Source organism: Loxodonta africana, chromosome X (genome assembly GCF_030014295.1).
Source record: "Loxodonta africana isolate mLoxAfr1 chromosome X, mLoxAfr1.hap2, whole genome shotgun sequence".
Classification (NCBI taxonomy): domain Eukaryota; kingdom Metazoa; phylum Chordata; class Mammalia; order Proboscidea; family Elephantidae; genus Loxodonta; species Loxodonta africana.
In genome coordinates, this window is record NC_087369.1 from 152928440 (window position 1) to 152955143 (window position 26704).

Sequence of the window (26704 nt, forward strand, 5' to 3'; positions counted from 1 at the left end):
GGACTCCTCAAGATTTAAGGACAACGGAGTTACGTAATCATTCCAAAGGTATTCCAAGGGTTGGGCCAACTTAAGAGAGATGCATTTGTTATTTTTCTATCCTGCCTCCTTTCTGCCACCCTCGGTCTCCTCCCTCCCTCCCACAGTCCTTGAAGATGAAAAATTTCACACTGAGTTTCTATCGGACCTGAGAAAGAAAAGAAGCTAGCTTACTTTTTTGATCCTCTGGTTGTTAAGGTATGGTTTTATTTCTTGAAACTGTAATCAGATAAAAATGTTCTAAGACTAAAAAACTGAGTAGGGCTATTAGTCTACTCTTTTTCTTACTTTAATTCCATCTGAAGGAACAATAGGCTCTTCTTGCCTTTGGCCATATAATTCAGTCGACATGCTAGAAATACCACACACCAAGATGTAAAATGGTGACATTTTCTCTCTTTACAAACAATCAATGCTTTCATTTGTGGACTTCAAAGTACATGTGAAATAATAGTCTCAGCCCGGTGAGTCTGAGGTAAATCAAAGGGCTGTAAGTGTCATAGAAAAGTTTCCTGGTTCACTACCTTTCTTCTAGGTAAGAAAGAAAACAAAAGCACCCCCAGGCAGATGAGTGTTCATTCCATTTTTATATTTCTCTTCCAAGTGTGTTTAAACAACTTCCCCTGATAACCATTCCAATACTGTTCTTCCTTATGTCTGATCAGACCTCCCCTTGCTGCTCCGAGGACCATTTCCTCTTAGTAATCTAAGCATTCGCAGTGCTGGAACTGTTCACTGTCTTTTATATTGGCAAGTTTCATTTTGATTTCCAGAAATTCTAAAGGAAATCTTGTGAACTGAGCTAGGGGTCTACGATCAAGATTAGATACTTCCTGGAAGTCCTTATCTTAACATAACATTTCTAGTTATTCTATTGTACCTTAGTTAAAATAATTTCTCCTCTTGGGTTATTAGCACCTCATCTATAAAATGTGATGAGTATGAAAATATACTAAGAGAAGGAAAGAATTACCACACCAATATAAATTATTTTTTTAATCAAAGGGTCTTCCTGGAGATCTTGAACTCTTGGGGTTCATTCATTATTGCAAATGGAAAATGAAGATTCCTCTTTTCATACTGAGCTATTCTCATTCACATAAAATTTGGCAATACTGCTTAGTACTGGGCATCACATATTTAAGCACAAACCTATCTTTCCATATAGGCCTATGAGAGAAGACAATGACAATAGAACCATGTCCACATATGGATGATCATAATTACTCCCAGGTTAGCTGCCACTCCTCCAGGGAGCTGACATCTTCTTTGAATACTAGTTTACCGATGTTGCTAAAACAATATATTTGACTTCAGTCATCATCTGGTTGGCCTTGCTGACTCACATATTCTTCCACTTTAGTGGAAGTATTTGATAAGATGGTCGCTATCTTTCCTTTTACAAATTTAGGTGAATCTCAAACCAAGAGACAGTTGGCATCTTTGGGAGAGGAACCTGGCATTGTGATACTATAATTTTACAAACTTTTAACAATCTTTTGCCCTGTTGCCATGGAGTACCATCTGAATAAGAAGACTCACTGCCATCTTAGACAATTTGTGCAGCTGCTACATCACCAAGGATACATTTCCATGGGGAAAAGGTAAAATCTGACAGCAGGTACACTCTAAAAAACTCTGAGCTCACCTTAAGATAAAAGCTGCAAAGCAGCCAGATCCACAGAGAATGAATTTGCGGGCAGATATGGCAGTAATATCTAATCTAGGCTACTGATCTATTTCACAGACAAGTTTGGGGATACCAAAATCCCCTTAGCAGTTTCCCTTGGTGCTTATGAAATTTCACCTGGTGAAGAGGCAAAGGGTCCACTAGGGCCAACTGTTCTTTTCACAAGCGGCCAGATTTGATTTGTGGCTTCTCTAAGGGTATAATCCCAAGAATGTCTGGGATGTGATTCTTAGGGACAAATGAGGCAGTCAGTTGATCAACATCAGATACCAAATGCTCAGTTTTGTACAAAGCTCCACCCTGGGAGTGAAAATAAAATGACAGAGGCTATTAGGACAAAAGGAAATCACTTCTTCAACCAATTACATGACCAGTCGACAAAGATTTCTTGAGCATCTATTGTATGCAAGACACTGTATCACTGTGAAAAGATACATGAGTCAGGGGCCTGTTCAGTAAGAGACTGCCTACTGGGTTGAAAGGCCAAAACACATGCATAGGAACAGATGACCAACAATTCAAGATGGTCAATGGTCAGTGTCAAGGGATTTATATGAATATAACAACCAGGGGTTTCAGGTTTCAGAGGTATAAGAGCACTTCTAACTACGGATGAACCAGAAGGCTTCCTGGAGAAAGTGGGAATTATACTAGATGCTGTTCATTGGACAGGATTTTTACAGGTGAAAGAAGAGGAAGAGCAAGTCAGGCAAGTCAAATACCATGAGCAAGGTACCAAGAAAGGTTGGGAGAAAGGTAACTGCTCAGCTTGGCTGAAATAGATTTGTTTTGGAGAGTAGCAGAAGAGAAAGGTGAAAAGAGCGAACCATGGAATCTTAAGAGTTTGAAGAGATTCTAGACATTATCAAATCCAAGCTCTCCTCACCTTATTCTAACGTATTATTTTCACATAAACACAGCTTCCCTAGTCTGCCACTAGAGTTTACTACACATTTTAGTAATGGGTCTAGATTCCTAATATCTACAGCCACAGTAACTATGGCATAGTAATAGAAATAGGCTTTAGAGTGTGAGGTCCAGCTAAACCATTTGGCAGATGTTCAACCTTGAGTAAGTTTATTTAACATTTATTTCTTTACTTATAAATGTGGATAATAGTACACTCATTTACAGTAGAGAGCAAGAAAAGGAGAAAGAATACTTTAAGGAGACAGAAGAGGAAGAATCTGAAAATTGTATTGTCAAGAAAGGCAAAAGTAGAGAGAATTCAAGAAAGGGTAGTGGGTTCTTACGAGCAGATTAAGCAGAGAAGTCAAGGTGGCTGCGATGCTTAATGTTGTGTCAACTTGGCTAGACTACGATCTTCAGAGTCTTGGCAAACACTATATATCATCTTCCATTTTGTGATCTGATACGAGCAGCCAATCAGTTGGAAGGGGAGTTTCCTTGGGGGTGTGGTCTGCATCTGGCAAAGCAGGTACACTCTTGCTCTCTGTCTCTTTCAGTGCCATACTCATCCCTGCTGACTTCCAGTTCTTGGGATGTGAGAAGCCTTTAACTTGCTGCCTGATCTGCATATTTTGGATTCACTGGCCCCACAACCCTGTGAGCCAGCAGCCTGCTGCCTGACCCAAAGATTTGGGACTTGCCAGCTTTATAATTGCATGAGCCATTTCCTTGAAGTAAATCTCTCTCTCTCTCTCTCTCTATTTATATGTACACTTCACTGGTATTACTCCTCTACAGAACTCAGCCTAAGATAGTGATTGAGACCTGCCAAAAGGTCACCGACTCTGACAATTTGGAGGTCACTGGTTATCTTCAGAGGAGCCCTGCTGGCACGGCGGTTAAAGTGCTAGGCTGCTAATCAAAAGATCGGAGGTTCAAATCCACCAGTTTCTCCACAGGAGAAAGATTTGACAGTCTGCTTCCATAAAGATTTACAGCCTTGGAAACCCTATGGGGCAGTTCTACTCTGTCCTATAGGGCCACTGTGAGTCAGAATTGACTCGACAGCAATGAATTTGGTGATCTTCAAGAAATCACTTTTAATATAAAAGGAAAGAGGCAGCTTGTAGACAACGGGCAGGGTAAAAGGGATGGGAAAAGAAGAAAAAATACTTCTATTGAGGAACTGGAGCTGCAGGCAAAGATCCCTCCCTCAGTTGCAGTTAAAGAAAGGAGAGTGAAAGGAGTGAGAAAGAATTTCAAAGGAGTCACAGGGTGGAGTGATATAATGGCTAGATGTTTATCTCAGCTTAGAATTGAAATGGCTGGTAGCTCTTAGAAAGACTTCCAACCCCGGCTTCCCTCCTTTCCAAGTTGTAGGGAATAGGGACAAAGAAAGAGGGAAATTTCTACTCACAAAATATCTCTCCTCTTCCATTTTTTCAGTACAACATAGGAAGAAAATAATATTATAAAACAATGTGCTAGCTGAACAATTATAAGACGCTTCTTGTACAGTAAAATCTCATTAATTTGGATTATATTAATTTGTTATTTGTGGTAATTTAACCTGAGCTGGAGCTAACTTTATACTACTTACAAAGAAAGGGTTCACTAAGCAAATAGTGTAAACAAGACTGCACGGGAGCTAATTTAACGTGCGAGGGGCTTATTCCACCTTTTGTAAAGAACATGCAGGTTTTTAAAAACACTTCAGCATATTTATTATTTGAATGCAAACTGATTCTACTAATTATACATTATGAGTCCCTGGGTGGTGCAAACAATTAACACACTGGCTACTAACTGAAAAGTTAGAGGTTCCAGTCCACCCAGAGGCACTTCAGAAGAAAGACCTGAAGGTCTATTTCTGAAAAAATTAGCTATTGAAAACGCTATGGTGCACAGCTCAACTCTGACATACATGGGGCTGCCATGAGTTAGAATTGACTCAATGGCAAGTAGTTAGTTATAGATTAACCTGTTAAAATCCTATATTTGTAGCAGTTACTTTGTGTTCAATGAATATGCTCATAAGAAAATATGCTCAGAAGAAAGTTCCCAATTCAGATTCATATATACCCTTCCCTCCCCCTCCCCCCCAACCCTGTAAGTTAACTACAGTTCAGGAGGTATTATCCTAAATTACACGTCATTTATCAGGACCACGGTGGAAAAACTAATAAGAAATCAAAAAAAAGGTCTCAGAGCAGCTAAAATAGATGACTTGAAGCTGATATACTAAATTGCTGTGCACTCTATCCATGGTTAGGTTCCTTCTACTTACAGATGATTTAACTCTTAATATATTCATCTGACACAGTAACCTGAAGAACTGGCTCTTATATTAATTTTTTTAAAGTTCATAACTGATTCACAAAACACCCCAATATTAATTTTTTTAAAGTTCGTAACTGATTAGAAGGAGAAAAAAGGGCTGCTAGGAACACAGACAGAAACGAGAAGTGACTGCAGACTGCAGAAAGGAGAAAAGACAAGTATAAAATGTGGCTGTAATAACTAAAAAACCATTAATGGTCTAGGACAATTTAGTGCTGAGGTAAAAGGCCTATATTCCTCAGTAAACCCTGAAAACAACTGACTGCTATAGTTCAGTACAATAACTAATGACTGCAATTATGCCCCTAAATGATCAGGCAAAGTTCAAATTATGTTAAATATAGGCCTTAAAGAGGCTGATAAGTTTTATACATGTTTTATACATATATATATGATTTATATCTATAATGCTTAATCTAAAAATGTAAGGATAAAGCTCATAATATTATCATATAATAATGATGATGATGATAAAAAAAGTTGCCTCGGGTTAATTCCAACTCATGGCAACCCCATGTGTTTCAGAGTAGAACTGCGCTCCACAGGGTTTTCAATGGCTGTGACCTTTTGGAAGTAGATCGCCAGGGCTTTCTTCTGAGGTGCCTCTGGGTGGATTCGAGCTGTCAACCTTTCAGTTAGTAGCTGAGTGCTTAATGATTTGTGCCACCCAGGGACTCCTTAACAATAATAATAATAATAATCATAGCAACCATTTATTAAGTGATTACTGCATACAGATAGGAGCCCTGATGGCGCAGTGGTTAAGAGTTATGGGGAACTACGGCTGCTAATCAAAAGGTCGGCAGCTCGAATCTACCAGCCACTCCTTGGAAACCCTATGGAGCAGTTCTACTCTGTCCTATAGGGTTGCTATGAGTTGGAATCGACTCGACGGCAAGGGGTTTGGTTTTGGTTTGTGTATAGATACAATACCAGCACTTTATCCACATCATTTCATTTAATTCTCATAATAATCCTAAGAGGTAGGCTTTAGTATCATTTCTACTTTATACTTGACGAGTGTCAAACTCAAAGATACTAAGCAACTAATTCCAGGCCACAGAGAGAGATAGAGCCAGGATTAGAACTCAGACCAGTTTCTTGACTATATTCTATGACTTTCCACGCTCTAGAAAATATAGTTCTCTTTTTTTTTTTTTTTTTTTAAGAATCAATCACTCTTTCCTTGAGGGCTCCAGATAGAACATGTTTTACTGTGTTTTCGTTTTCCAAACTCCTGTTTAACAACGATCTTGATTTATGCAAGCAGAAAGAGCCACACTCTGTCACAAGCTGAATGTAAATATAATAGTAAAAAACAAAACAACCATGAGCATGTCTATCAGCCCCATCCCCAAATCTCAGATCAGTCTCTATATACTAGAGGTTCTATTTCTAAATGAACAGCTAACCAACACAGAGGAGAACATTTAAATTATCAAGCAATCGGTTAGAGAGATCTGAGATGAGGATAGACCAATGGGACGTGGCGGGTGGGGTGGGGTTGCGGAGGAGGCTAAAACTTCAGTTGGCTGTTACAGAGCATTTAAAAAAATCTGTTCACCAGCTGTTGTAACAGAGCTACTGGGGCATAAAACACACATATACATAGTGTATATTGGGGGAAACAGGGGTAGGGGATTTGGGAGATGCAAATATATGTAGCTATTTGCATTAGAAGTACAAGTGAGGGTCCTCTGCCACATGTAGATACAAAGAGAAATGTACAGTGAAACCATTCACTCATTCAGTTCCTTCTGCCTGAATCAATGCCCTTTGCCCCATATTCCCTTGTCTCAAGTCTACCCATTTTTCAAAGCTCAGCTAAAAAATGTCACTTTTGCCATGAAGCTTTCATGATCCCCAAGGCTGAATTAAATTCTCCCTTATATTCGTTCCCATACACCTTTACCATAGCACGGATGCAACTCTGTCTTATTATTGGAGCTATTCATGTTCATGCTTATGAGTCAGAATCGCCTCAATGGCACAAAACAACAACAACATCCCATCATGAATTCCTCGAGGACCAGGGATTATTTCTCATTTCCGTAGTCCCTACAAGTCTTTGCACACTGCTCAGCACACACTAGGCTCTGGGAAAATGTTAACTCAATAACGCTGACTTAAGAGAGTGCATTATGACCTAGCTTACCTGAAGGAGTATTTGTTCTCTTTCTTTTCTTGCTCGATTCCCCTCCATTCTCAATGATGCCTTCTGTGACCAGAGGGCCACTGGCACCACCAAACTGCAAGGGTTCGTTGTTGCTAGCAGGGTCAAAGGGCAGCTGGTTCAATCCTAAGGAAGAAAAAGAAAGCCAAAATCCAGACTCCATTAAGGACTTGAGTCATCTCCAAATTTTGTTACATGAGCCACTAGTGGAAAACCCTTTAAATCTTAAGAGTCTAGGAGTAACAGGTAAATTCCTTGAAGCCTATTTGCTGCCCTCTGTCATTTTCACAGATCTTCTTGACAAGTACAGAACTTAAATATAAGCTCTTAAAAGATAGTGGCTCTGTCATTTGTAAGATCCTTTCTGTTTCTGTGGGAACTTAACATTTTTGGCTACAAACTTTTAACTCTCTCTGCTAACTCCTCCCTGAAGAGACAGGCCCCTCTTTAAATGTGGCTAGGTTTAGACCCACTCTTTCTTTGAAAAAGCCTGGCCTCCTTGTGTTCCCTGTCCCCTAACATTTTTCCATACTTTCATGGTAGAGTTTGTTGAATTAATGCAGATGTAACCATTAAAATATCCTGGTGTCAAAGTTACTTCCAATGATAATGTGGAGGTTTCACAAAAAGTAAACACTAATTCCACAGTAACTGAGGAAAAAAGAAAAAAAAGATATAGAAATCACAAGGGGGGAGGTTGTTGAGTTGCTGGAGTGATGGGGAGTTATAGCTCAGATTTGGGTAGTGTTAATCCCAGCCTCTTCAAATAATGTCAGAAGCAGGCTCACTTTACTAGTTGCCGCAGCACCATATAAAATGGAATAAAGCCTTCTCTACTATACCGTTCAGCCAGGGATGGACAGAGGTAGTTTCTTACTCCTCTGGCAGCAGCATCTGTAATTTCAAATATTTCAATTAAAGCTTCATGAAATGTGGAATCAAAAGCTTTGTTAAAGCCCAAAGATGGGCCATCTCTCCTAAGCCTTTTATCCACTGGTTCTCTAATCCTATCAAAGGGGGAGTTAGGTTGGCCTGCCGTGGCTCACTTTTTAACCTCCAATTTTTCTATGGTCCATAGCTTTATGATTCTTGAGGTAATGTTATAAATGTCAATAAAAAGCTTGGAATCCAGTTGCAAAAGGTCAGTCGAGTTCCGGTAAAATGAATGTTAAGCTTCTAACAAAATGACTTAACGTTATCATTCTTAATGAAAAAGCACCCCCATGCTAATGTTTTGAGCCCACATAATAAGAACTGTTTTCTTCAGCTCTCAGACTCTGCTTGGAACACCTCCATGAAGTGTCTTCTGGGACTTGTCAAACATTCCTCCTTTATATCATCTGAGTAACTAAGTGAATGAATGAAAATTTGCTTCTCTATCTTAAGTCAGCCACTCCCTGTATCATATCTATGTCTTATTAAATCCTTGGAAAGCCATAGTGGTTAAGTGCTATGGCTGCTAACCAAAGGGTCAGCAGTTTGAGTCTGCCAGGCGCTCCTTGGAAACTCTATGGGGCAGTTCTACTCCGTCCTATAGGGTTGCTATGAGTTGGAATTGACTCGATGGCACTGTTTTTTTTTTTTTAATTAAATCCTTACCATGACTAGAACTAAAGAAACAAACACTGATTTCTGTGTATTAGAAAATACTGAGATCATGTCCAAGACTATTTTCAAAGAAGACTAGATTTTTGTATCATTTACAAATGAAGAGGTTTCTTATACCTGAGTAGTCCCAGGGTCAAATATGGTTAGTGTACTATGCCAAAACTTTTCTTGGCACTTCTTGCTACAATATCACACTGACCACACAAGTACCATGGAAGATAGAATGGTATAGTGGGAAGAGTATGTGCTTCAGAGCCCAACCTATCAGGGTTCAAATCCTGGTTCTGTCCCTTACTAGCTGGAGAGTTGTTATTATTAGGGGCCATCTAGCTTTTGGTAAATCATGTAATCTCTCCTAGTCCTAGTTTCATAATACGTACAAAGGAAATGATAACACTCCACAGGATTGTGTTATATATTTATATATAACACATATATATATGCTTCATATAAATATACATTTATATAATTATAATTATTATATTATTCTAAGTGATTTAAAACCAACTTCTTCCTTGTAAACTTGTAAGTTTCTCAAAGGAAGAATCTCTTTCTGTCTGCCTGTCTCTCTCTTTTATACAACTGTATCTCTGGTGACTAACCCCATTTCTGGCACATAGTAGATGTTGAATGAATATATTAATACTCAATGGGTTGTGGGTTGGTAACTCATTCTATTAACCCATGTAATTAGAATATGGATGTGACAGCTGATAATCAAGAATCAATGCCACAACTTAAAAAATATGATGCTGATTATATGAACATTACTTGAAGTAATTAGGTTTTAAATGCATCGCCATCATCTGAGTGCTATACTGCAGGTTAGTAAAAGCTTGATTAAAAGAAATGCTCGGAGATTGGAAGATTCTGATTAATGATGGCTAATCAAAAAAGTCTTTTTTATTTTGTCTTGCATTTGATAATTTTACAGAATAATGTATTAGGCCATTTCCCTGCCTTATTAAATAGAGCTTCAGAGCCTTGATCTATAAAAGGAGGCCAGTAACAGTACTCAACTTAGGGGCCTGTTAAAAAGATTAAATGAGATTAGGTATGTAGAACAATTTACATCATATCTGGTACACAGTAATAAATATTAACTGCTAGTATTATCATTTTGAACTTCCATTTTCAATACCTAGAACTAATTTTTTAGAACTATAGATATACAATGTGAGGAGATGGTCTGAATTTGCCCTGAGCCAAGGGTATACGTTACCTTACTTACTCATTGAAACTTTCTGTTGCTGTTTGTATGTTTTTCTAAAAGTTGAAGGAGTCCAGGAAAAACAATCTGATCAGCTAATGGTATTCAGTCACAGACATTTTACTATAATCATCCTTGCCTTTTATTTAGTCCCTGATGATAACTTCTGGGATTTAGGTATTTTAGTCTTCATACTAATCTCCAGATTTTTGTTCAGCACCAAATAAGACTGAGATTTCAAGTATTTTCTACTTATCCACCTCATATATGATCCAAATATATGGAAATCCTGATAATTCAGTACACCATCTTGGGCCTTGCCTCTTGTAGGGAAAGATCTCATACCAAGGAGAGGACATCCCACTCAGCAAGCTGATTCCATGAGTACAAACCCACATTTTGTATTATCCAGGCCCCAACAGTCACCAAATACTTGTAGTTTGAGAGCAAGGGCAAGAGAAATAGCAAAATCCTGACACCAGTACTTCCCAACTACTTTAATTGTATTGTTTCATTCCTCCCTGAAGGCAGCACTAAATAAATCAACACACTAGTAAATCAAAAGGGACTTCAAAGGACCACTTCTGTATCATGTGATCCATGCTGAATGCTATTTTAAGTAAAATAGCCCCATTAAAACTATTTAAATTCTAAAAGGAAAACCACCACTTTAATCCTAAGCATTCTTCTTGTTGAAATTAAATCATGACTTCAACATAAAAATTTCCATATTATAATTCTCACCAAAAAATACAGAATTTATCTTTAAATCTCTCATGGAAGCAATTTCTACCATTTCTCTACTAGACCGAATAAAAATGGAGAATCCTAGGTTTGGAAGAAACTTTTTTTTTCTAAAAACCCACTGCTGTTGAGTAGATTCCGACTCATAGTGACCCGATAGGACAGAGTAGAACTGCCCCATAGGGTTTCCAAGGAGGGGCTGATGGATTCAAACTGCCACCCTTTTGGTTAGCAGCCGAGCTCTTAACCGCTGCACCACCAGGGTTCCATATATACAAAACAAACCATTTGCTATTTCAACATTTATTACATGTACAATTTAGTGACATTATATTCACCATGTTGTGCAATCATCACAGTTTCCAAATTTTTCCAGCACTCATAACAGAAGCTCAGGGCCTCCTAAGCAATGGCCCCCTCTTTCCCCCTCCTTCCCACCCCTTCTAACCACTAATAGACTGTAAGAAACTTTTGAGGTGATCTAGTTCTTTTTTCTAATGCAACACAAGAATCTTCTCAAAGTAAATCCTGACAGTCCTAAATCCTGGGGGCACTTCATGGCTGGGGCCCATTCCTTGCTAGGCTCTTTTCCTTTTTAAAACTACCACCTACTGGGTTCCTTTCATTCCCCCAAACTGCTTGTGCAGTAGGATGCATTTTGTCCAATTGTCAACTTGCTTATTGTCTCTAAAATGAGCACATGAAATACATAGCTTTTTAAGGGTTTTACTGATAAGCACTACAAGAAAAACAAATGAGGGAGGAACAGATAATAGGGAAAAGTCAGAAACTGTCTAAAGCTTTATAAAGTTCTCATACTCTTGCCCTTTTATTCCTGAGGATAAACTTAATAAAACCTTGAATCTTGCCCATTTGTTTCCCTCACATCTCGTCCCCTCACCCTCCAACCCCACAAAAATTTACAGTCTGTCTAAAACCATTGCCGTCGAGTCAGTAAGCATAAATTGATAAAATAAAGACGAATAATTCAGATATTTTTGCTATTGCTGTGTCTCTGTTCACAATTAAACAAGTCCATAAGGTAGTGTGATCTCATCTAAGACCAGGTTGACTGGTTTAGATAGCTGATCAGTTGTTATTTCATGTAACGTCAAAATACAGGTAATCTGACTTCGTAACACACATGAGGCCACTTTTAGACAGCATTCATGTTGGGGCAGCATAGGGCTTGTGGAGAATGACATTTCTCATCCAGTGGAGCCAGGGGATTAAGCATCTCAGAATGAAGTGTGGCTCTCAGTGAATGCTCGCATCTGCAGGTCAAGGAGTTCACATGTAATGATGTCTGCCATACACATGCAAATGATTCGTGGCCTTTGAGGAGAGCACTGAAGAATTTTTCCTGACTCTTGTGAAAGAAGATCAATGATCTCTTTGTGCTCAGCTGCTGTAACAGTTACTGTCACAGTTCACTCTCTAGAACTTTCCACTATCAGGTCAAATTAGGACTAACCTTCCTGATGCAATCTAACAGTTTTAATGATTGCCCCAGGTCATAGTACTGACATGTGACCCTGTGGGTCCATGCCACTTATTATTTGCAGCTGTGACCCACAGAGCATACATACTCTTAGCAAAAAAAGAAACACAATTCCACCCTAGATCAGCTCCATGTCAAATAAAATGGTTAAGTCCCGAGAAATCTGGTAAATTTAATTCAAGGCAGCAAACTCCTGACAGACATTTCTGCGGAAAAAAACAGAATACCAGTTTCCCTTGCTTTGGCAATAGGAACATTCTAGCTAATTTATCTATTAAAAAAAAATCCCATAACCTGAATTCTATTTTCCAATTGACTTCAGTTTAAAATCAGATATGGATGGGACTCTCTGGTAAGGAAAGGGTGTGTGTGTGGTGGTGGGGGGGGGGTTTCCGGATTAGATTTTAATTAAAAACTTTTGGAGAAATAAGGGGTTAGGATAATGGCCAAGCCCTTCATGTGCTGGCAGGTACATTCATAGGATTTATCTGACTCTGAGATGCCCTCCTTACTTTCATTCACTCCTTCTCTTTCCTCAGTCCAGCTCTGAAAACCTGACTCTGCATTCGCAACTCTCACTACCGAGGCATTCTACCAGCTACCTCTGAAGGAGTATTTACAATGTCGCATAGAGTTGGACTGCAATATCACTCTTTAACCACAGTGGTTAGCAACAAAAACAACTGAACGTTTCTCAGTTCCAGGTCTTCGCTGGTGTCAAACAAATGAAACCTACTTTGTCAATTTCCTGAGCTCAAGATTTTGTATAACTAGTTCAGCTGAAACAAAGGTAATTGTAAAAGAGTAATGGGTGAGTGAAGGTAATGGGGAATTGATGAGAAAGAAAAGGGCAGAAGTCCTCTTCCCCAAGGGGCTTGCTTGAATGGTGGTGGACATAAGAACTTCCAGAGCAAAATTTATGCTTAAGTCTCATTTCTCAAGGTGAGACAAAGGTCACAGGCAGATTTTCACTGGCAGTGGTCCTTCAGCAAATTTCAGTGACTCCACAAACTACTAGGTCTGGCATTATTAAAATACAGGTTCTGATTCAGTTGGTCTGGGTTGGAGGCTGCTTTTCCAACAAGCTCCCGGGTGATGCTGAATCTGTCGGGCTGGGGATCCCGCAAGCAAAATGGGATTACCTAGAACTCACTGGCTCGGCAGTTCGAATCCGCCAGGCACTCCTTGGAAACTCTATGGGGCAGTTCTACTCTGTCCTATAGGGTCGCTATGAGTCAGAATCGACTCAACGGCAATGGTTTTTTTTTTTTTAATCTAATACTTTCCTACCTCCAGGCCTTAGGCTCATGCTGCTCCTCCACCAGCTTCATTTCCAACCTTTAAAATACCATCCTTCCTTTAATGTTTATTTCATATGTTGTATTCTTCAGGATGCCTTTCCTTATCTATCTCCATTTAAACCCAACACATATACATAAAGGAGGAGAGGGTAGCCACTGGGGGAACTAACATTCATTGGTTTAGAATGTGCCCTGCTTTACATACATTATCCCATTATTTTATTTTCTAGTTATTATTCCCGTTTTACAACAAGGACAGGGAAACTTCCAGAGTTTATGTAAATTTCCCAAGGTCACACAGCTAACAAGCAGTAATACAAGGATTGGAATACAGGTTTTTTGATCAAAAGTACTTTTCTGGGCTTCCTCAGATCCTAACCAGACTTTTCCTTTTAGAGCAAGCCTATGTTATAGTTCTTTGAGTATTTGTCTTATCTCTCTTCCCTCCTGCCTTACCCCACCCCCACTAAGTTATAAACTCCTTGAGGACAGACTCAATGCCCCAGTCAGTTTTTAATCCTCCTTTCCTCAAGATGCCTGACGTGTTGCCTTGTACCATATTATTCTCACTCCAGAAATGTGTGTTGAACTGAACTCATCTATAACACTGAGTACAGTAGTTGTGTTTCCCACCCAGATGCCAACCAATCTTCTGCTGGGGATGTCAGGAAGAGAACAAGGAAGTACAGTCTAGCAGTTCCTTCAGCATTCCTAGTATCCCCTCCATTCTAGGATCCCTGAAAACTCTTTGGGGAGTGGTGATAGACTATCATACATTCAACTGCTAACCTTGTCTCTGCATAACCCCATTTTTATTTTCTAAGGGGCAAAACACTCCTTCCATTGACTATGACCCTCGTAAGAGAAAATACTATAAAAGAAATGCTAAATATGGATCTCCTCTTAATAGTTCCATGGACACCAAGTTGCAGATTCCTGCTTTGCAAACTACAGTCACGAAAAGGCAATCTCTACAAATATGCTCTACAGATCTGTCTTAGAAGAAGTACAACCAGAATGCTCCTTAGAAGCAAGGATGGCGAGACTATGTATCACATATTTTGGACATGTTATCAAGAGGGATCAGTTCTTGGATAAGGACACTAAACCAGACTTTTACCAGATCTTAACCAGACTTGGTAAAGTAGAGGGTCAGCAGAAAAGAGGAAGACCCTCAACGAGATGGATTGACACAGTGGCTGCAACGATGGGCTCAAGCATAACAATGATTATGAGGGTGGCGCAGGACCGGGCAGTGTTTCATCCTGGTGTACATGGGGTTGCTGTGAGTCGGAACCGATCAACGGCACCTAACAATGACAACAAAACAGACATGATGTCTAAAACAGTAGTCACTAGATACATGTAGTCATTTAAACCTAAGTCTAATTAAAACTAAATAAAATTTAACGTGCAGTTCTTCAGTCAAACCAGCCACATTTCAAGTACTCAATAGCCACATGTGGCCAGTGGGTATGGTACTGGACAGCACTGATACAGAACATTTCCAGCATTGCCAAAAATTCTACTGGACAGTACTGTTCTAGAGTCAGACCTGGATTCAAGTCAGACTACTTAATAGATGCGTGACTTGAAACAAGCCACTTGACCGCTCTAAGACTGTTTCTGCAATGTAAAATGGGGATGACAATGCCTCTCTTTCAGGGATGTGAGGAAAATTAAATGACAGAATGTATTTTGAGGGTCTAGCACATATTTAAATACTAAATAAGTCTGAGATCCCTTCTTCTAACCCAATCAGGACTTCATATGAATTTGCCTCAAAAATGGAATAAAAAACTTAAGTAGTAATCACTCCCAAGACCCCCAGATTGCAACCTATTTACAGCTCGGTAGATGTTGGCTTTGCATTCCTTTTATAATCCTCTTTTTCTTACAGATAATGCATAGCCATTAAGGCAAATTATTAATGAATAATTCTTAGAGTAGTTAGCGATTGCTCTTTACTTGTACCAAATTTAGAAGAGACCGTATTTGTGACCGCCTTGAACTTTCCAACATGAAAGAACATTTCTGCTTACAGCTAACATGCCTCCTCCCAAAGCTTTAATCAGCACTCAGTTCCAGCTGTTTGCTGTGTTATTAGAACCCGGCTCACAGTGACACCAGAGCTAGAAAGCAGAAGGACCATTTCACTCTAAATCCATATTTTCCTATACTTGGAATGTTCTCTGTGCTTTTCCTGTGGGGCTGACATCTCCCAGGCCTGGTCAAGGTGAATTATTTGAGAAAAGTCTGAACTAAATCTATTAAGGTGTTTGAGTTCCATGAGCAGGAAAGCAAAATACATATTTCCAACTTCAAGAAGATGAATGCTTCAGGACTCTTGCCTCCTGTACAATTTAAGGCTTGGGAAACACAGCAGAATCACATTCCTCAATGAAAACAAAGTTAAAAAAAAGTTGATTTGATAGAATGGTTCAAAGTGACAGATGGTAGACGGGTGATCTATCATTTTCCTTAGGATAAAATCTGGCAGTCTTCAGAGGTACTGAAAAGACAGAGAAAGCTTTGTTTTGCTGTAGTTTAGCCCTGGGAACAGTCACAGCAGCTACCTTTCTCTCCACGTCTTTGGGGAGGGCGGATTAGAAAGCTGGTGATTGATCAGGGCCTGCTCTGGGCTGGCTTTAGGCCATGCTGCACTTCCTGTTCACCAATTTTCCACCCGAATGAAAGGAAAAGGACAGGTTCCTAACACACTGACCGTTAGGTTATCTGTTTAATACCTGCCTGAGAATGTGCCCAGAGGTACTGTATTATGGGTGTCTCTGTCTAAATAAAATAAATAATTGTAGATTTCTTCTGAACCTGAGAATAGAGAGTTGTTCTGGTATTGAAATTGGAGTCGATCTTGTCAGATCTGTAATGAGGTCTTCCCTTCAGGCTGATTGATTTCATAATGCTGAGGCAATTATCAAAAGCAACCACAGCTCTCCTGCAGAAACCACTCCACTGGTTTTGAAAACTAGCTTGTCAGCCGGATCTGGTCAGGAGCCTGGGCTGAGGCAGCCCTTTTAGTAGGAACAGTTACTACACACAGAGAACACCAATTTCCTCTAAAAGATTCTTAAGCTGCCAGTAAATAAGTTGTAAAGGAGGTTCAGCACAATGATTTCACATGCTGTGAGTGAAAACTGAAGTAGCAGACAGATGGATTTGCATTTCAGTGTAAGACGCTTTGAAGGGGAGAGTGAGAGCTAGAACTCTTGGTTTTTGGAGAGTTAAGTTTATCAGTTAGTGCTAATAGGATACTGGTATCCCTTAAGACTGATGCACTGTGTGAATAACATTTGTATCTGCTTTTCCCAAAACGTACCACTAATTTCACCAGGTTTCCTTTCTTCGTTTATTCAACCTTCATTAACTATTTATCCAATCACGGCACTACAATTTTAATTACCTTCTAATTAACAAATGATGAGATTGTAATTTGGCATTCCCTAAAGATAAAACTACATAAATACACTAATCTTCATTTACGTTCAAAATTTTTATCCTCCCTCCTTCCCCCAACCCGTTAATTTTGCTATACTTTGTCATTAATGTTCTGAAGTTATGCTTTATACATTCCTAATCTTTAATCCACTTTTGGACTAGTTTTTCAAGGATGTAGGATAAACAACCCTGCTGTTGTTTATCAACATCAGAGGAGAGGTGTAGAGTAATGCGATTCAGCTATATGCATCCCCTCCCTAATGGAGCCAGGTTTGCTCTTCCCCGAAGCATTCTGGGGATGAATTTGGGATGGACTCAGGCTAAGGTACAAGGCCGGGAGCGGCATAACTGAACCTGTGGCCAAGGCCGAGGAATGCCTTAGCAACAAGAAGGAAAACATCTGGGTCTGGACGTGAAGTCCCTGGGAACACTGACTGCCCAAGGATGTGGGAGAAAAACAATGAGCCTTGGTCCCAACTGGAATGGTATATAAGCTTGGGTCCCTTGCTGGGCGGCTGTGGAAAATATTCTAGCTGGCCACTGCTGGAGATCAGCTGCTTGCCCGCGTCAGTAAGTTTCCCTGAATAAACTCATGAATCTGGAAAGGGCTACGTGTACGTTCTTTGGATTATCTGCGAGGGCGCGCAGTGAGGGACTTTCCTTGCTGGGGCTGTCTGCCAACAAGAGGAGAAAACAGAGGTACCTGTAATATGCTAATGCATCTTTATAGATCCATCCAAAAAACCCAGTGCCGTCAAGTCGATTCCAACTCATAGTGACCCTATAGGACAGAGTAGAACTACCCCATAGAGTTTCCAAGGAGTGCCTGGCAGATTCGAACTGCCAACCCTTTGGTTGGCAGCCATAGCACTAAACCACTACGCCACCAGGGTTTCCTATAGATCCATACTTCCCCTAAAACAATTCCTCCTCAGGAGTATCAATACAGCATGTTGATAAGCAATTAACTCCTTTAGAGAGGCTCCTGAGCTCAAGTCAAGCCTGTTATTGAGGAGAATGCTAGAATCTACTTCATGAGAAGACACAGTGACTATAAAGGGAAAAGCCTACAAATAAGAATGAATTTGTGTTTGAAACCAGCCTTACTATTGCTGTCATATAAAACAATAAATAGGATCTTAATTTTGCTCCAGCTTTGGAGCCTGAGGTATTCAATGTGTATTGGAATGAAGGAATCAATGAATTAATATTGACCGATACTCTCTCTTCTTATTCATCCAATTCATTCAGTTTTGTGTGTCTGCCAGTATGCTAGGAAAACAGATACACGCACATATTCCATCACCTTCATCTCTTGCCACTGCCCCCACGTACCCTTTGCTTCTCAAGATTCCTCAAACATGCTATGCCTTTTTGTGTCTCTGTGCTTCTGTACCTACCATTCCCTCTGCCTGAAATACTATTTTCCCTTTTCTCCTCCTGGAGAGCTTTTATTCATCCTTCAAGACCCTGCTCAAATGTCACCTCTTCAGTGAAATTTTCCCTAAGTCCCAAAGGCTGTCTCTGCAGAGGTACACAGAGCTCTTTCATCACAGCACTTACTACATGAGCTCAGAATTCATTCTGGATGTTTGTAGGTTTGTGTGTGTGTTCTGGGTCGGGGATTGCCATTATCTGATCTGTGCCTTAGAAAGACCACTCTTAGGAGAAGATGAAGGGTGGACTGGAGGCCTACCAGAGGCAGAGAGACCAGTTTAGGAGACTACCACAGTGATATAGTAAAGAGATGACGGTGGCCTGAACTAAAAAAAAAAAAAGGCAGTGGCAAAATGGATGGATTTCAGAAGTTTTTTTAAAAAGTAAAGCCATCTGGATTTGGTGTCTGACTAGACCTGAGAGTTGAGGGGGTGAGAGAAGTCTGGGATGACTCCATTTTAAAAGCCTTAAGTCAAAGTCTTGAAAATCCTACAAGGCTTGTGGGCTTCAGCATGAGAAAAAAAGCGCAATCCATTGGAAGCATATCCATAAAGTTATGCTGAAAAATTAAAACCACTTCCAATCGGCTGCCAGGAAACACCAGCAAATGGCATATACTTGACCTTTACCATGTATTCTTAATAAAGCCTGTCAAAAGATATCAATTCATCCAGAAATAATAATAATAAGGCATAATAATCTTAGAGTCAGGATAACATACTACTGGGATAAAGAGGAGGGAAAACATTTTAATAATAGGTCTCAGACTTGGTTTATTTTGTCTCTGGCATTCACTGACAAAAGTGTCTTTGAAGGTCAGTTAATAGATTCCTTCTCTTTCTTCCTTCCCCCTTCACCCCTCATCCCAAACAATTGCTCAAAATAGTCTTACTAGAAAATCTTGCATTTTAATAGCAGTTGTCTTTTAGTTGTTATAGTACGTTGGATTAAGCTGACAATTCTCCTTTTAACAATACTCAAAGAAAGCTTGGAAAAATTAATGCTGTTGTTTTTCTCCTTGCCTAAGAATACAGCAATGTAATCGTCTCTTGGAGAAGCAGCACTCTAATCATCTGTAACTTTAAAGTACAGGCAGTCCCTGGGTTACGTACAACCAATAGTTATGAACCAACCCCCATAAAGCCTACTATATTAAAAATTTGAGGTACTTGCAATGATTCATAATAACAAATGGGCGCAGCTTTGCAATACACACCAAAACATTGTTATCATTACTGTATTGTTGTATTAAAGATGTTTTGGTAGTGTTTCTTTAATATATGCATAGAAACCCACTACTGTAGAGTCGATTCCGACTCATAGTGACCCTGTAGGACAGTGTAGAACTGCCCCATAGTTTCTAAGGATCGCCTGGTGGATTCAAATTGCCGACCTTTTGGTTAGCAGCCATAGCACTTAACCACTACGCCACCAGGGTTTCCTTATGCATAGAAAGGTACACTATATACTATATACTAAGACAAACATTTGACTAACTGATGTTAGATGAATCATATCTAATTGTTCTGACTTATATACAAATTTAACTTAAAGACAGACTTAGGAATGGAACTCCCTCATAATCCGGGGACTGCCTGTAAATTCATTTCAGGAAGGTGCCCTGAAACAAACAATTGACAGGGCAAATCTGAGCTCCCAGGAGACTGCGCTGTGATGGATTGAGGTGAAGAGAACGCTACAGCCGAATTCAATTCCATGAATATTTTTCAACTTAAGAGTGTCTCTGCAACAAAATTGCATTGTTAGGGAGTTAGAATCTTAAACACTGCACAGATTCTCAACACTTAAAGAGTTTTAGATACCCCAGAAGTTTTAGGAATGTAACCCAGTAATTCTGATTAAATAACAGAGGAGTTGTTGTATGAAGCAAAGCGAGAGTGTAAAAGCATAGTAACTTTCAAAAACTGACTTTAAAAAGAAGCCAGGACTAGAAAAGACTTGAACATGCCCTCAACTCAATTAATGTTACTGGGATCTTGGAATGAATCTCAAACGCAAGGTCTCACTCTGATTTAAAGATCACTTCCATTTTCACTCATTCTCTAATTGAATTCATCTCCATCTTCCACTGAGGTTTTTCTGTTGATATTTTAAACACACCCCCTCCCCTTAGGCTTGGGAAAATTCTGCTCTGAATACAGATTTGGCTAGGTTATGGATTGTGAGCCATATGCTTGGTACACTTACAGGCTCAGAATTTCCTAGAAATTGGGCACGTGCCTAATATGATGGGGGCAGAAGGAAATGAAATAGCCATGACCGAACACCCTGAATATGTAACCAAGCAGTCTGGCCTCCTGGGGAGATGCCAAGCATGACCATATAATAGCAGTCCAACAAGCCAATTCTATTTGAGAGTCTTCCCTTCGGGCTTCTAACGGGCAATTGTTTTCTAAGTCCCATATCTGTTTTTCCAAAAACACGGGCAGTGCCAAAAGCAGTTCCCATGGTCTTTTGATTTTCATTAGCTTCTTGCCTGCCCCCCTCTTCTCCCCATAAATTTGTTAGCAGTGTTCCCAAGAAGTGATTGAGACTTGGAGGCAGTGTTTCTCATCCTTGGCTACATATTAAAATCACCTGAGGAACTTGAAAAAAAATACGATGCCTGGGCCCCAGCCCAAGAACTTCTGATTTCATTGTATGGGTGGGATATAGGCACCGGTTTTTAAAAAGCCATTGGTGATTCTAATGTAATGCCAGGATTCAGAATAACTGCTCTAAATGGTTTTCTAATTTAAGGTCAGAAAATGAGTGTTCACTGCCCAGTTTCATTTATTTTTTTAAAGTTAAAAACATAATGTTTAGATGACAAATTCATTTATTCATCACCTATAATATGCAGGGAACTGTACTTGTTGTGTGGTATAAATATATTATTTATATGCTATAGATTTTTATATATTCTATACTTTAAATTGTACATAACACACACACACATTGTTGTTGTTGTTAGGTGCCGTCGAGTCGATTCCGACTCATAGCAACCCTATGCACAAGAGAACGAAACACTGCCCAGCTGTGTGGATCATAACAAATTATGGATAACGTTGCGAAGAATAGGAATTTCAGAACACTTAATTGTGCTCGTGAGGAACCTTTACATAGATCAAGAGGCGGTTGTTCGAACAGAACAAGGGGATACTGATTGGTTTAAAGTCAGGAAAGGTGCGCATCAGGGTTGTATTCTTTCACCATACCTATTCAATCTGTATCCTGAGCAAATAATCCGAGAAGCTGGACTATATGAAGAAGAACGGGCCATCAGGATTGGAGGAAGACTCATTAACAACCTGTGTTATGCAGATGACACAAACTTGCTTGCTGACTGTTTTTGCTTGCTGAAAGTGAAGAGGACTTGAAGCACTTACTAATGAAGATCAAAGACCACAGCCTTCAGTATGGATTGCACCTCAACATAAAGGAAACAAAAATCCTCACAACTGGACCAATGAGCAACATCATGATAAACGGAGAAAAGACTGAAGTTGTGAGGGATTTCATTTTACTTGGATCGACAATCAACAGCCATGGAAGCAGCAGTCAAGAAATCAAAAGATGTATTGTGAGCACGCGTGCACGTGCACACACATTTTTTAGGGAGCCCTGGTAGTGCAGTGGTTAAGTGCTTGGCTGCTAACTGAAAGGTCAGCAGTTCAAACCCACCAGCTGCTCTGTGGAAGGAAGACGTAACAGTCAGCTTGCATAAAGATTTACAGCCTTGGAAGCCCTGTATGGCAGTTCTACCCTGTCCTATAGGGTCACTATGAGTTGGAATTGACTCAATGGCAGTGGAATTCGTTTTGGTTGGGTATCCAATAAAAAATTATCAGGTATGCAAGAAGCAGGAAAACATGACCTATAATGACGATAAAAAAGTCAATCAATCAACAGAGGTCCAGAAGTCATTTACAAGGTAGTAATTCTCCAAAGGTCAGACTTGATAAGCAGACTCTCTGCTATTTCTTCCTCTAACTCCCATAGGTCTGGAAGGGCATGTGGGCAGCAGGGGGAGCCAGGAATCTCACTGCCAAAAAAGTATTTAAGTGATTTTCTGCAAATAAAACTGGCTGTATTCTGTGCAGAATGGCATGGTCCCTGTCTTAAAGGAGTTCTTAGTTAAAGGAAGAAAGACAGCAACGGGGACTTCAGGCAGAGTCCACATCTGTCTTCTTGCCTAGCTCCAAGGAGGCATTCCATAAATTTCATTTGGATGATTGGATGAGTGAATGGGTGGGCAGATGAGTAATGAATGAACAATGAACTTTGAAAGGTAATTTCTTGGAGTCACTGTTTGGAAAAGCAGAAGCGATAACGTGAAAACATTCAGCAGTGTAGCTTAGAGTTCAACATCTACCTCCACTAGAAATTTAAATGCCTGAAATTCAGACAAACGGTAGAGAATACATTTATTATTTTTATGGAAATCAAAAACGAAGTATTGCATTGGGCAAATCTGCTGCAAAAGGCATCTTTAAAATGTTAAAAAGCAAAGATGTCACCTTGAGGCCTAAGGTGCACCTGATTCAAGCTGTGATATTTTCCATCGCCTCATATGCATGTGAAAGCTGGGCAATGAATAAGGAAGACTGAAGAAGGATTGATGCCTTTGAATTACAGTGTTGGCGAAGAATATTTGAGTATACCAGGGACTCCCAGAAGAATGAACAAATCTATCTTGGAAGAAGTACAGCCAGAATGCTCCTTAGAAGTAAGGATGGGGAGACTAGGTCTTACATACTTTGGACATGTTATGTGGAGGGACCAGTCCCTGGAGAAGCACATCATGCTTGGTAAAGTAGAGGGTCAGTGAAAATGAGGAAGACCCTCAATGAGATGGATTGACACAGTGGCTGCAACAATGGACTCAAGCGTACCAACGATTGTGAGGATGGTGCAGGACCAGGCGTAGGCAGTGTTTCGTTCAGTTGTGCATAGGGTTGCTATGAATCGGTACCTACTTGACAGCACCTAACAACAACAAATTATTTAATAGTAGTAGTTAAGGTACCCTGAAAAAAATGAAAGCATTGCCGACATTGCTCCAAAACAAAATGACTCCTTAAGAAGTTTGCTAATTATAAACCAGAGCTTGCAAGGAAATAGAGAAAAGTTTTTTAATAAGATGTTTAAATACCAGTATATCTTCAAAGAAACTTGCCATCAATTAATATTACTTAGAGCACAAGTGTTGTGAAGCTCAGAATAAGAATCTAACGCTGAAATGCTAAAAGCATGTCCAGCATGTTAGGAATAAATTACCCTAATTGACCAAAGCTTTGCTCACATACGAGACATTTCAAAATGTAATGACTAGAATTCCTGTCTCCGTCTCCCAAAGTTATAGGGATTGCTATTAAATCTGAGCATGGTATTTGTGTATACATAAGAGCAGGCAACAATTACAATCTAGAAATATTTTAAATTTAATCTTTTTTATTTATTAGTATTGTTATACAGCAACGCGCATTCACAAAAAAAAAATCTAATCAGCGTGCATTATGCAACAATCAGAGAAAATACCCCTAATCCTCTGTCATTCTTTTTCCTTGGCCCCGGGGTACTCATTAAAGGTTAATTTATTTAAATCTCTCAAACATTCATTTCAATCTACTTTTATAAACTAATGAATCTTTGGAATTTTGCCTAATCAGCTTATGTTTTCTATTTTAATACGTCCACACAATGTCTTTTTAAGCTCATTCTTAATAGTTGCCTTCCCACTTGGAAATAGGATTGTGCTTCAGTGACAACCTGATTTTAGCATTTGGTGACACATTTACAACCTTTTCCAGCACACAGGGAATGGATGTGGCTTGCCTACTGCTCTTAAACACAGTGACATCTTACAGGATAGTGAACTGAATTGTGTTTAGTAGGATAATAATCCTCCAAATTGAAACAGTCATTTTACAGTTTACTGGGAGTGGCAATTATATTAAAGCAAAGCTTATAACAACTTTGGTGCTTGTGAAATGCTGTGAGAGCCTATCGATGAAACAACTCCATTCTAGTCATTGCAAACCAGAGCAATGCCTGGTACATGCCATGTGGATTAGCAAATACAAGCAAAGTTTGGAGAAGTCTTCAAAAGAGTAGCACAATCTAAATGGAGTCTAAAGTTCTCCCTTACAATCTATTCAACTGCCATTTTAAATACATTTTGTTTACTGGTAACTTTGAGGAATCTTTCACGTAACTATAAGTTGAATGTCCTTAGAGTAGTGGCCGACATTCAGAGACTGTACTCCACGGTCCATACCAGAATTCCTGAAACCAAAGTCTTAAAGCACTAGCAAATTATTTCTAACCGCTGACCTAACAATAACTCACATTATTATAGAGCTTTTTTTTTTTTTTTTCAGTTTACCAAGTGCACTCACAACATCCCTATCATGTGGGAAGGGATTAACGTCATCCGTGTGTAGATGAGGAAACTGCAGCTCGGGGGAGCTCCAGTGATTTGCCCAAGATCATAACATGAATGAGTGGAGAGCTGGAACACAGGTCTTCTGGCTACAGATCTTTGCCCCTGTACCATGTGGCCTTACCTGCGAGGTTTTCTGTCGGAATAAATGTTTTCACTGATACACGGTTTACCATCAATGAAAGAAAAAAGAATAACTGTTACCTCCAAGATGCTTTCGTAGTGTCATGGATTGAATTGTGCCCCCCCAAAAAATATGTGTATCAATTTGGCTAGGCCATGATTCCCAGTATTGCGAGACTGTCCACCATTTTGTCATCTGATGTGATTTTCCTATGCGTTAATGAGATGGGACTAGTGGCAGTTCTGTTAATGAGGCGGGACTCAATCTACAAGACTGGGTTGTGTCTTAAACCAATCTCTTTTGAGATATAAGAGAGGAGTGAGCGGAGAGACATGGGGACCTCATACCACCAAGAAACAAGAGCCAGGAGAATAGCGTGTCCTTTGGACCTGGGGTCCCTGCTCTGAGAAGCTCCTCAACCAGGCAAGACTGATGACAAGGATCTTCCCCCAGAGCCGACAGAGAGAAAGCCTTCCTCTGGAGCTGCACCCTGAATTTGGACTTCTAGCTTCCTAGACTGCGAGAGAATAAACTTGTTTGTTGAAGCCATCCACTTGTGGCATTTCTGTTACAGCAGCACTAGATGACTAAGACAGGTAGAAAATAAAGATAGCTGATTAAAAATTATTAAGATAAGTTAGTACTATATTAAAGCTCCCTGAGTAGTACAAACAGTTTGCACTCAACTACTAATCAGAAGGTTGGCGGTTCAAACCCACTCAGTGGTGCCATGGAAGAAAGGTCTGGCAATCTGCTTCCACAAAGAGTGCAGGCAAGAAAACCTTACTATGGGTTTTACAGTTTTATCCTGTAGGGTCCTAGTCACCACTAGTCAGAACTGACTCGACAGTAATGGTTCTTATTTATTATGATAAATTATTACAGATAGCTTGTAGCCTACTGCTCTTAAACATAGTGACATTTTACAGGATAGCGAATTGAATTGTGTTTAGTAGGACAATAATATATTAATTCAATAGCTTCATGTAAAGACATAGAATTCTTAATTTTAAGTTTTGTTTTTGTTTTCCATAAAAACAATAATGTATTTTCCATCCTTTGTCTGAATTTCAGGTATTTGAATTTCTAGTGGAGGTAGATGTTGAACTCTAAGCTACACTGCTAAATGTTTTCACGTTATCGCTTCTGCTTTTCCAAACAATAACTCCAAGAAATTACCTTTCAAAGTTCATTGTTCATTCATTACTCATCTGCCCACCCATTCACTCATCCAAATGAAATTTATGGAATGCCTCCTTGGAGCCAGGCAAGAAGGCAGATGTGGACTATGCCTGAAGTCCCCGTTGCTGTCTTTCTTCCTTCAACTAAGAACTCCTTTAAGACAGGGACCATGCCATTCTGCACAGAATACAGCCAGTTTTATTTGCAGAAAATCACTTAATAAATACTTTTTTGGCAGTGAGATTCCTGGCTCCCCCTGCTGCCCACATGCCCTTCCAGACCTATGGGAGTTAGAGGAAGAAATAGCAGAGAGTCTGCTTATCAAGTCTGACCTTTGGAGAATGACTACCGTCCCCCATCTGAGCTTGCTGCCGTTCTGCCTTGTGGTCAACAAAATGATTTGGCTCGAAATGGCAATATATCTATTGCTGCTTCCCAGACATCCTTTAGAAAGCTACATTAAAAAAAAAAAGGTTGTTTCTGCCCTTCAGCATAGAGGTGAACTGTATCATCTGATGCACTGTCTTTTCGGATTCAGTGAGAAG

At 39.7% G+C, this 26704-nt stretch overlaps 1 protein-coding gene across 3 annotated transcripts in view; it reads right to left on the bottom strand.

Moving 5' to 3' along the window:
* ENOX2 (ecto-NOX disulfide-thiol exchanger 2) overlaps positions 1–26704 on the bottom strand; it is a 351546-nt gene that overhangs the window by 189897 nt on the left and 134945 nt on the right. For 2 of the 3 annotated variants that reach the window (XM_010600414.3, XM_064277588.1), the window contains exon 3: positions 7134–7277. The exons of the other annotated variant lie outside the window; for it this stretch is intronic. Coding sequence is in view for 1 of the 2 variants with exons in the window: in XM_064277588.1 (XP_064133658.1) it covers positions 7134–7181 (48 nt within the window). In the remaining variant the exon portion in view is untranslated. The remainder of the gene's footprint in view (positions 1–7133; positions 7278–26704) is intronic. 3 annotated transcript variants of the gene reach the window in all.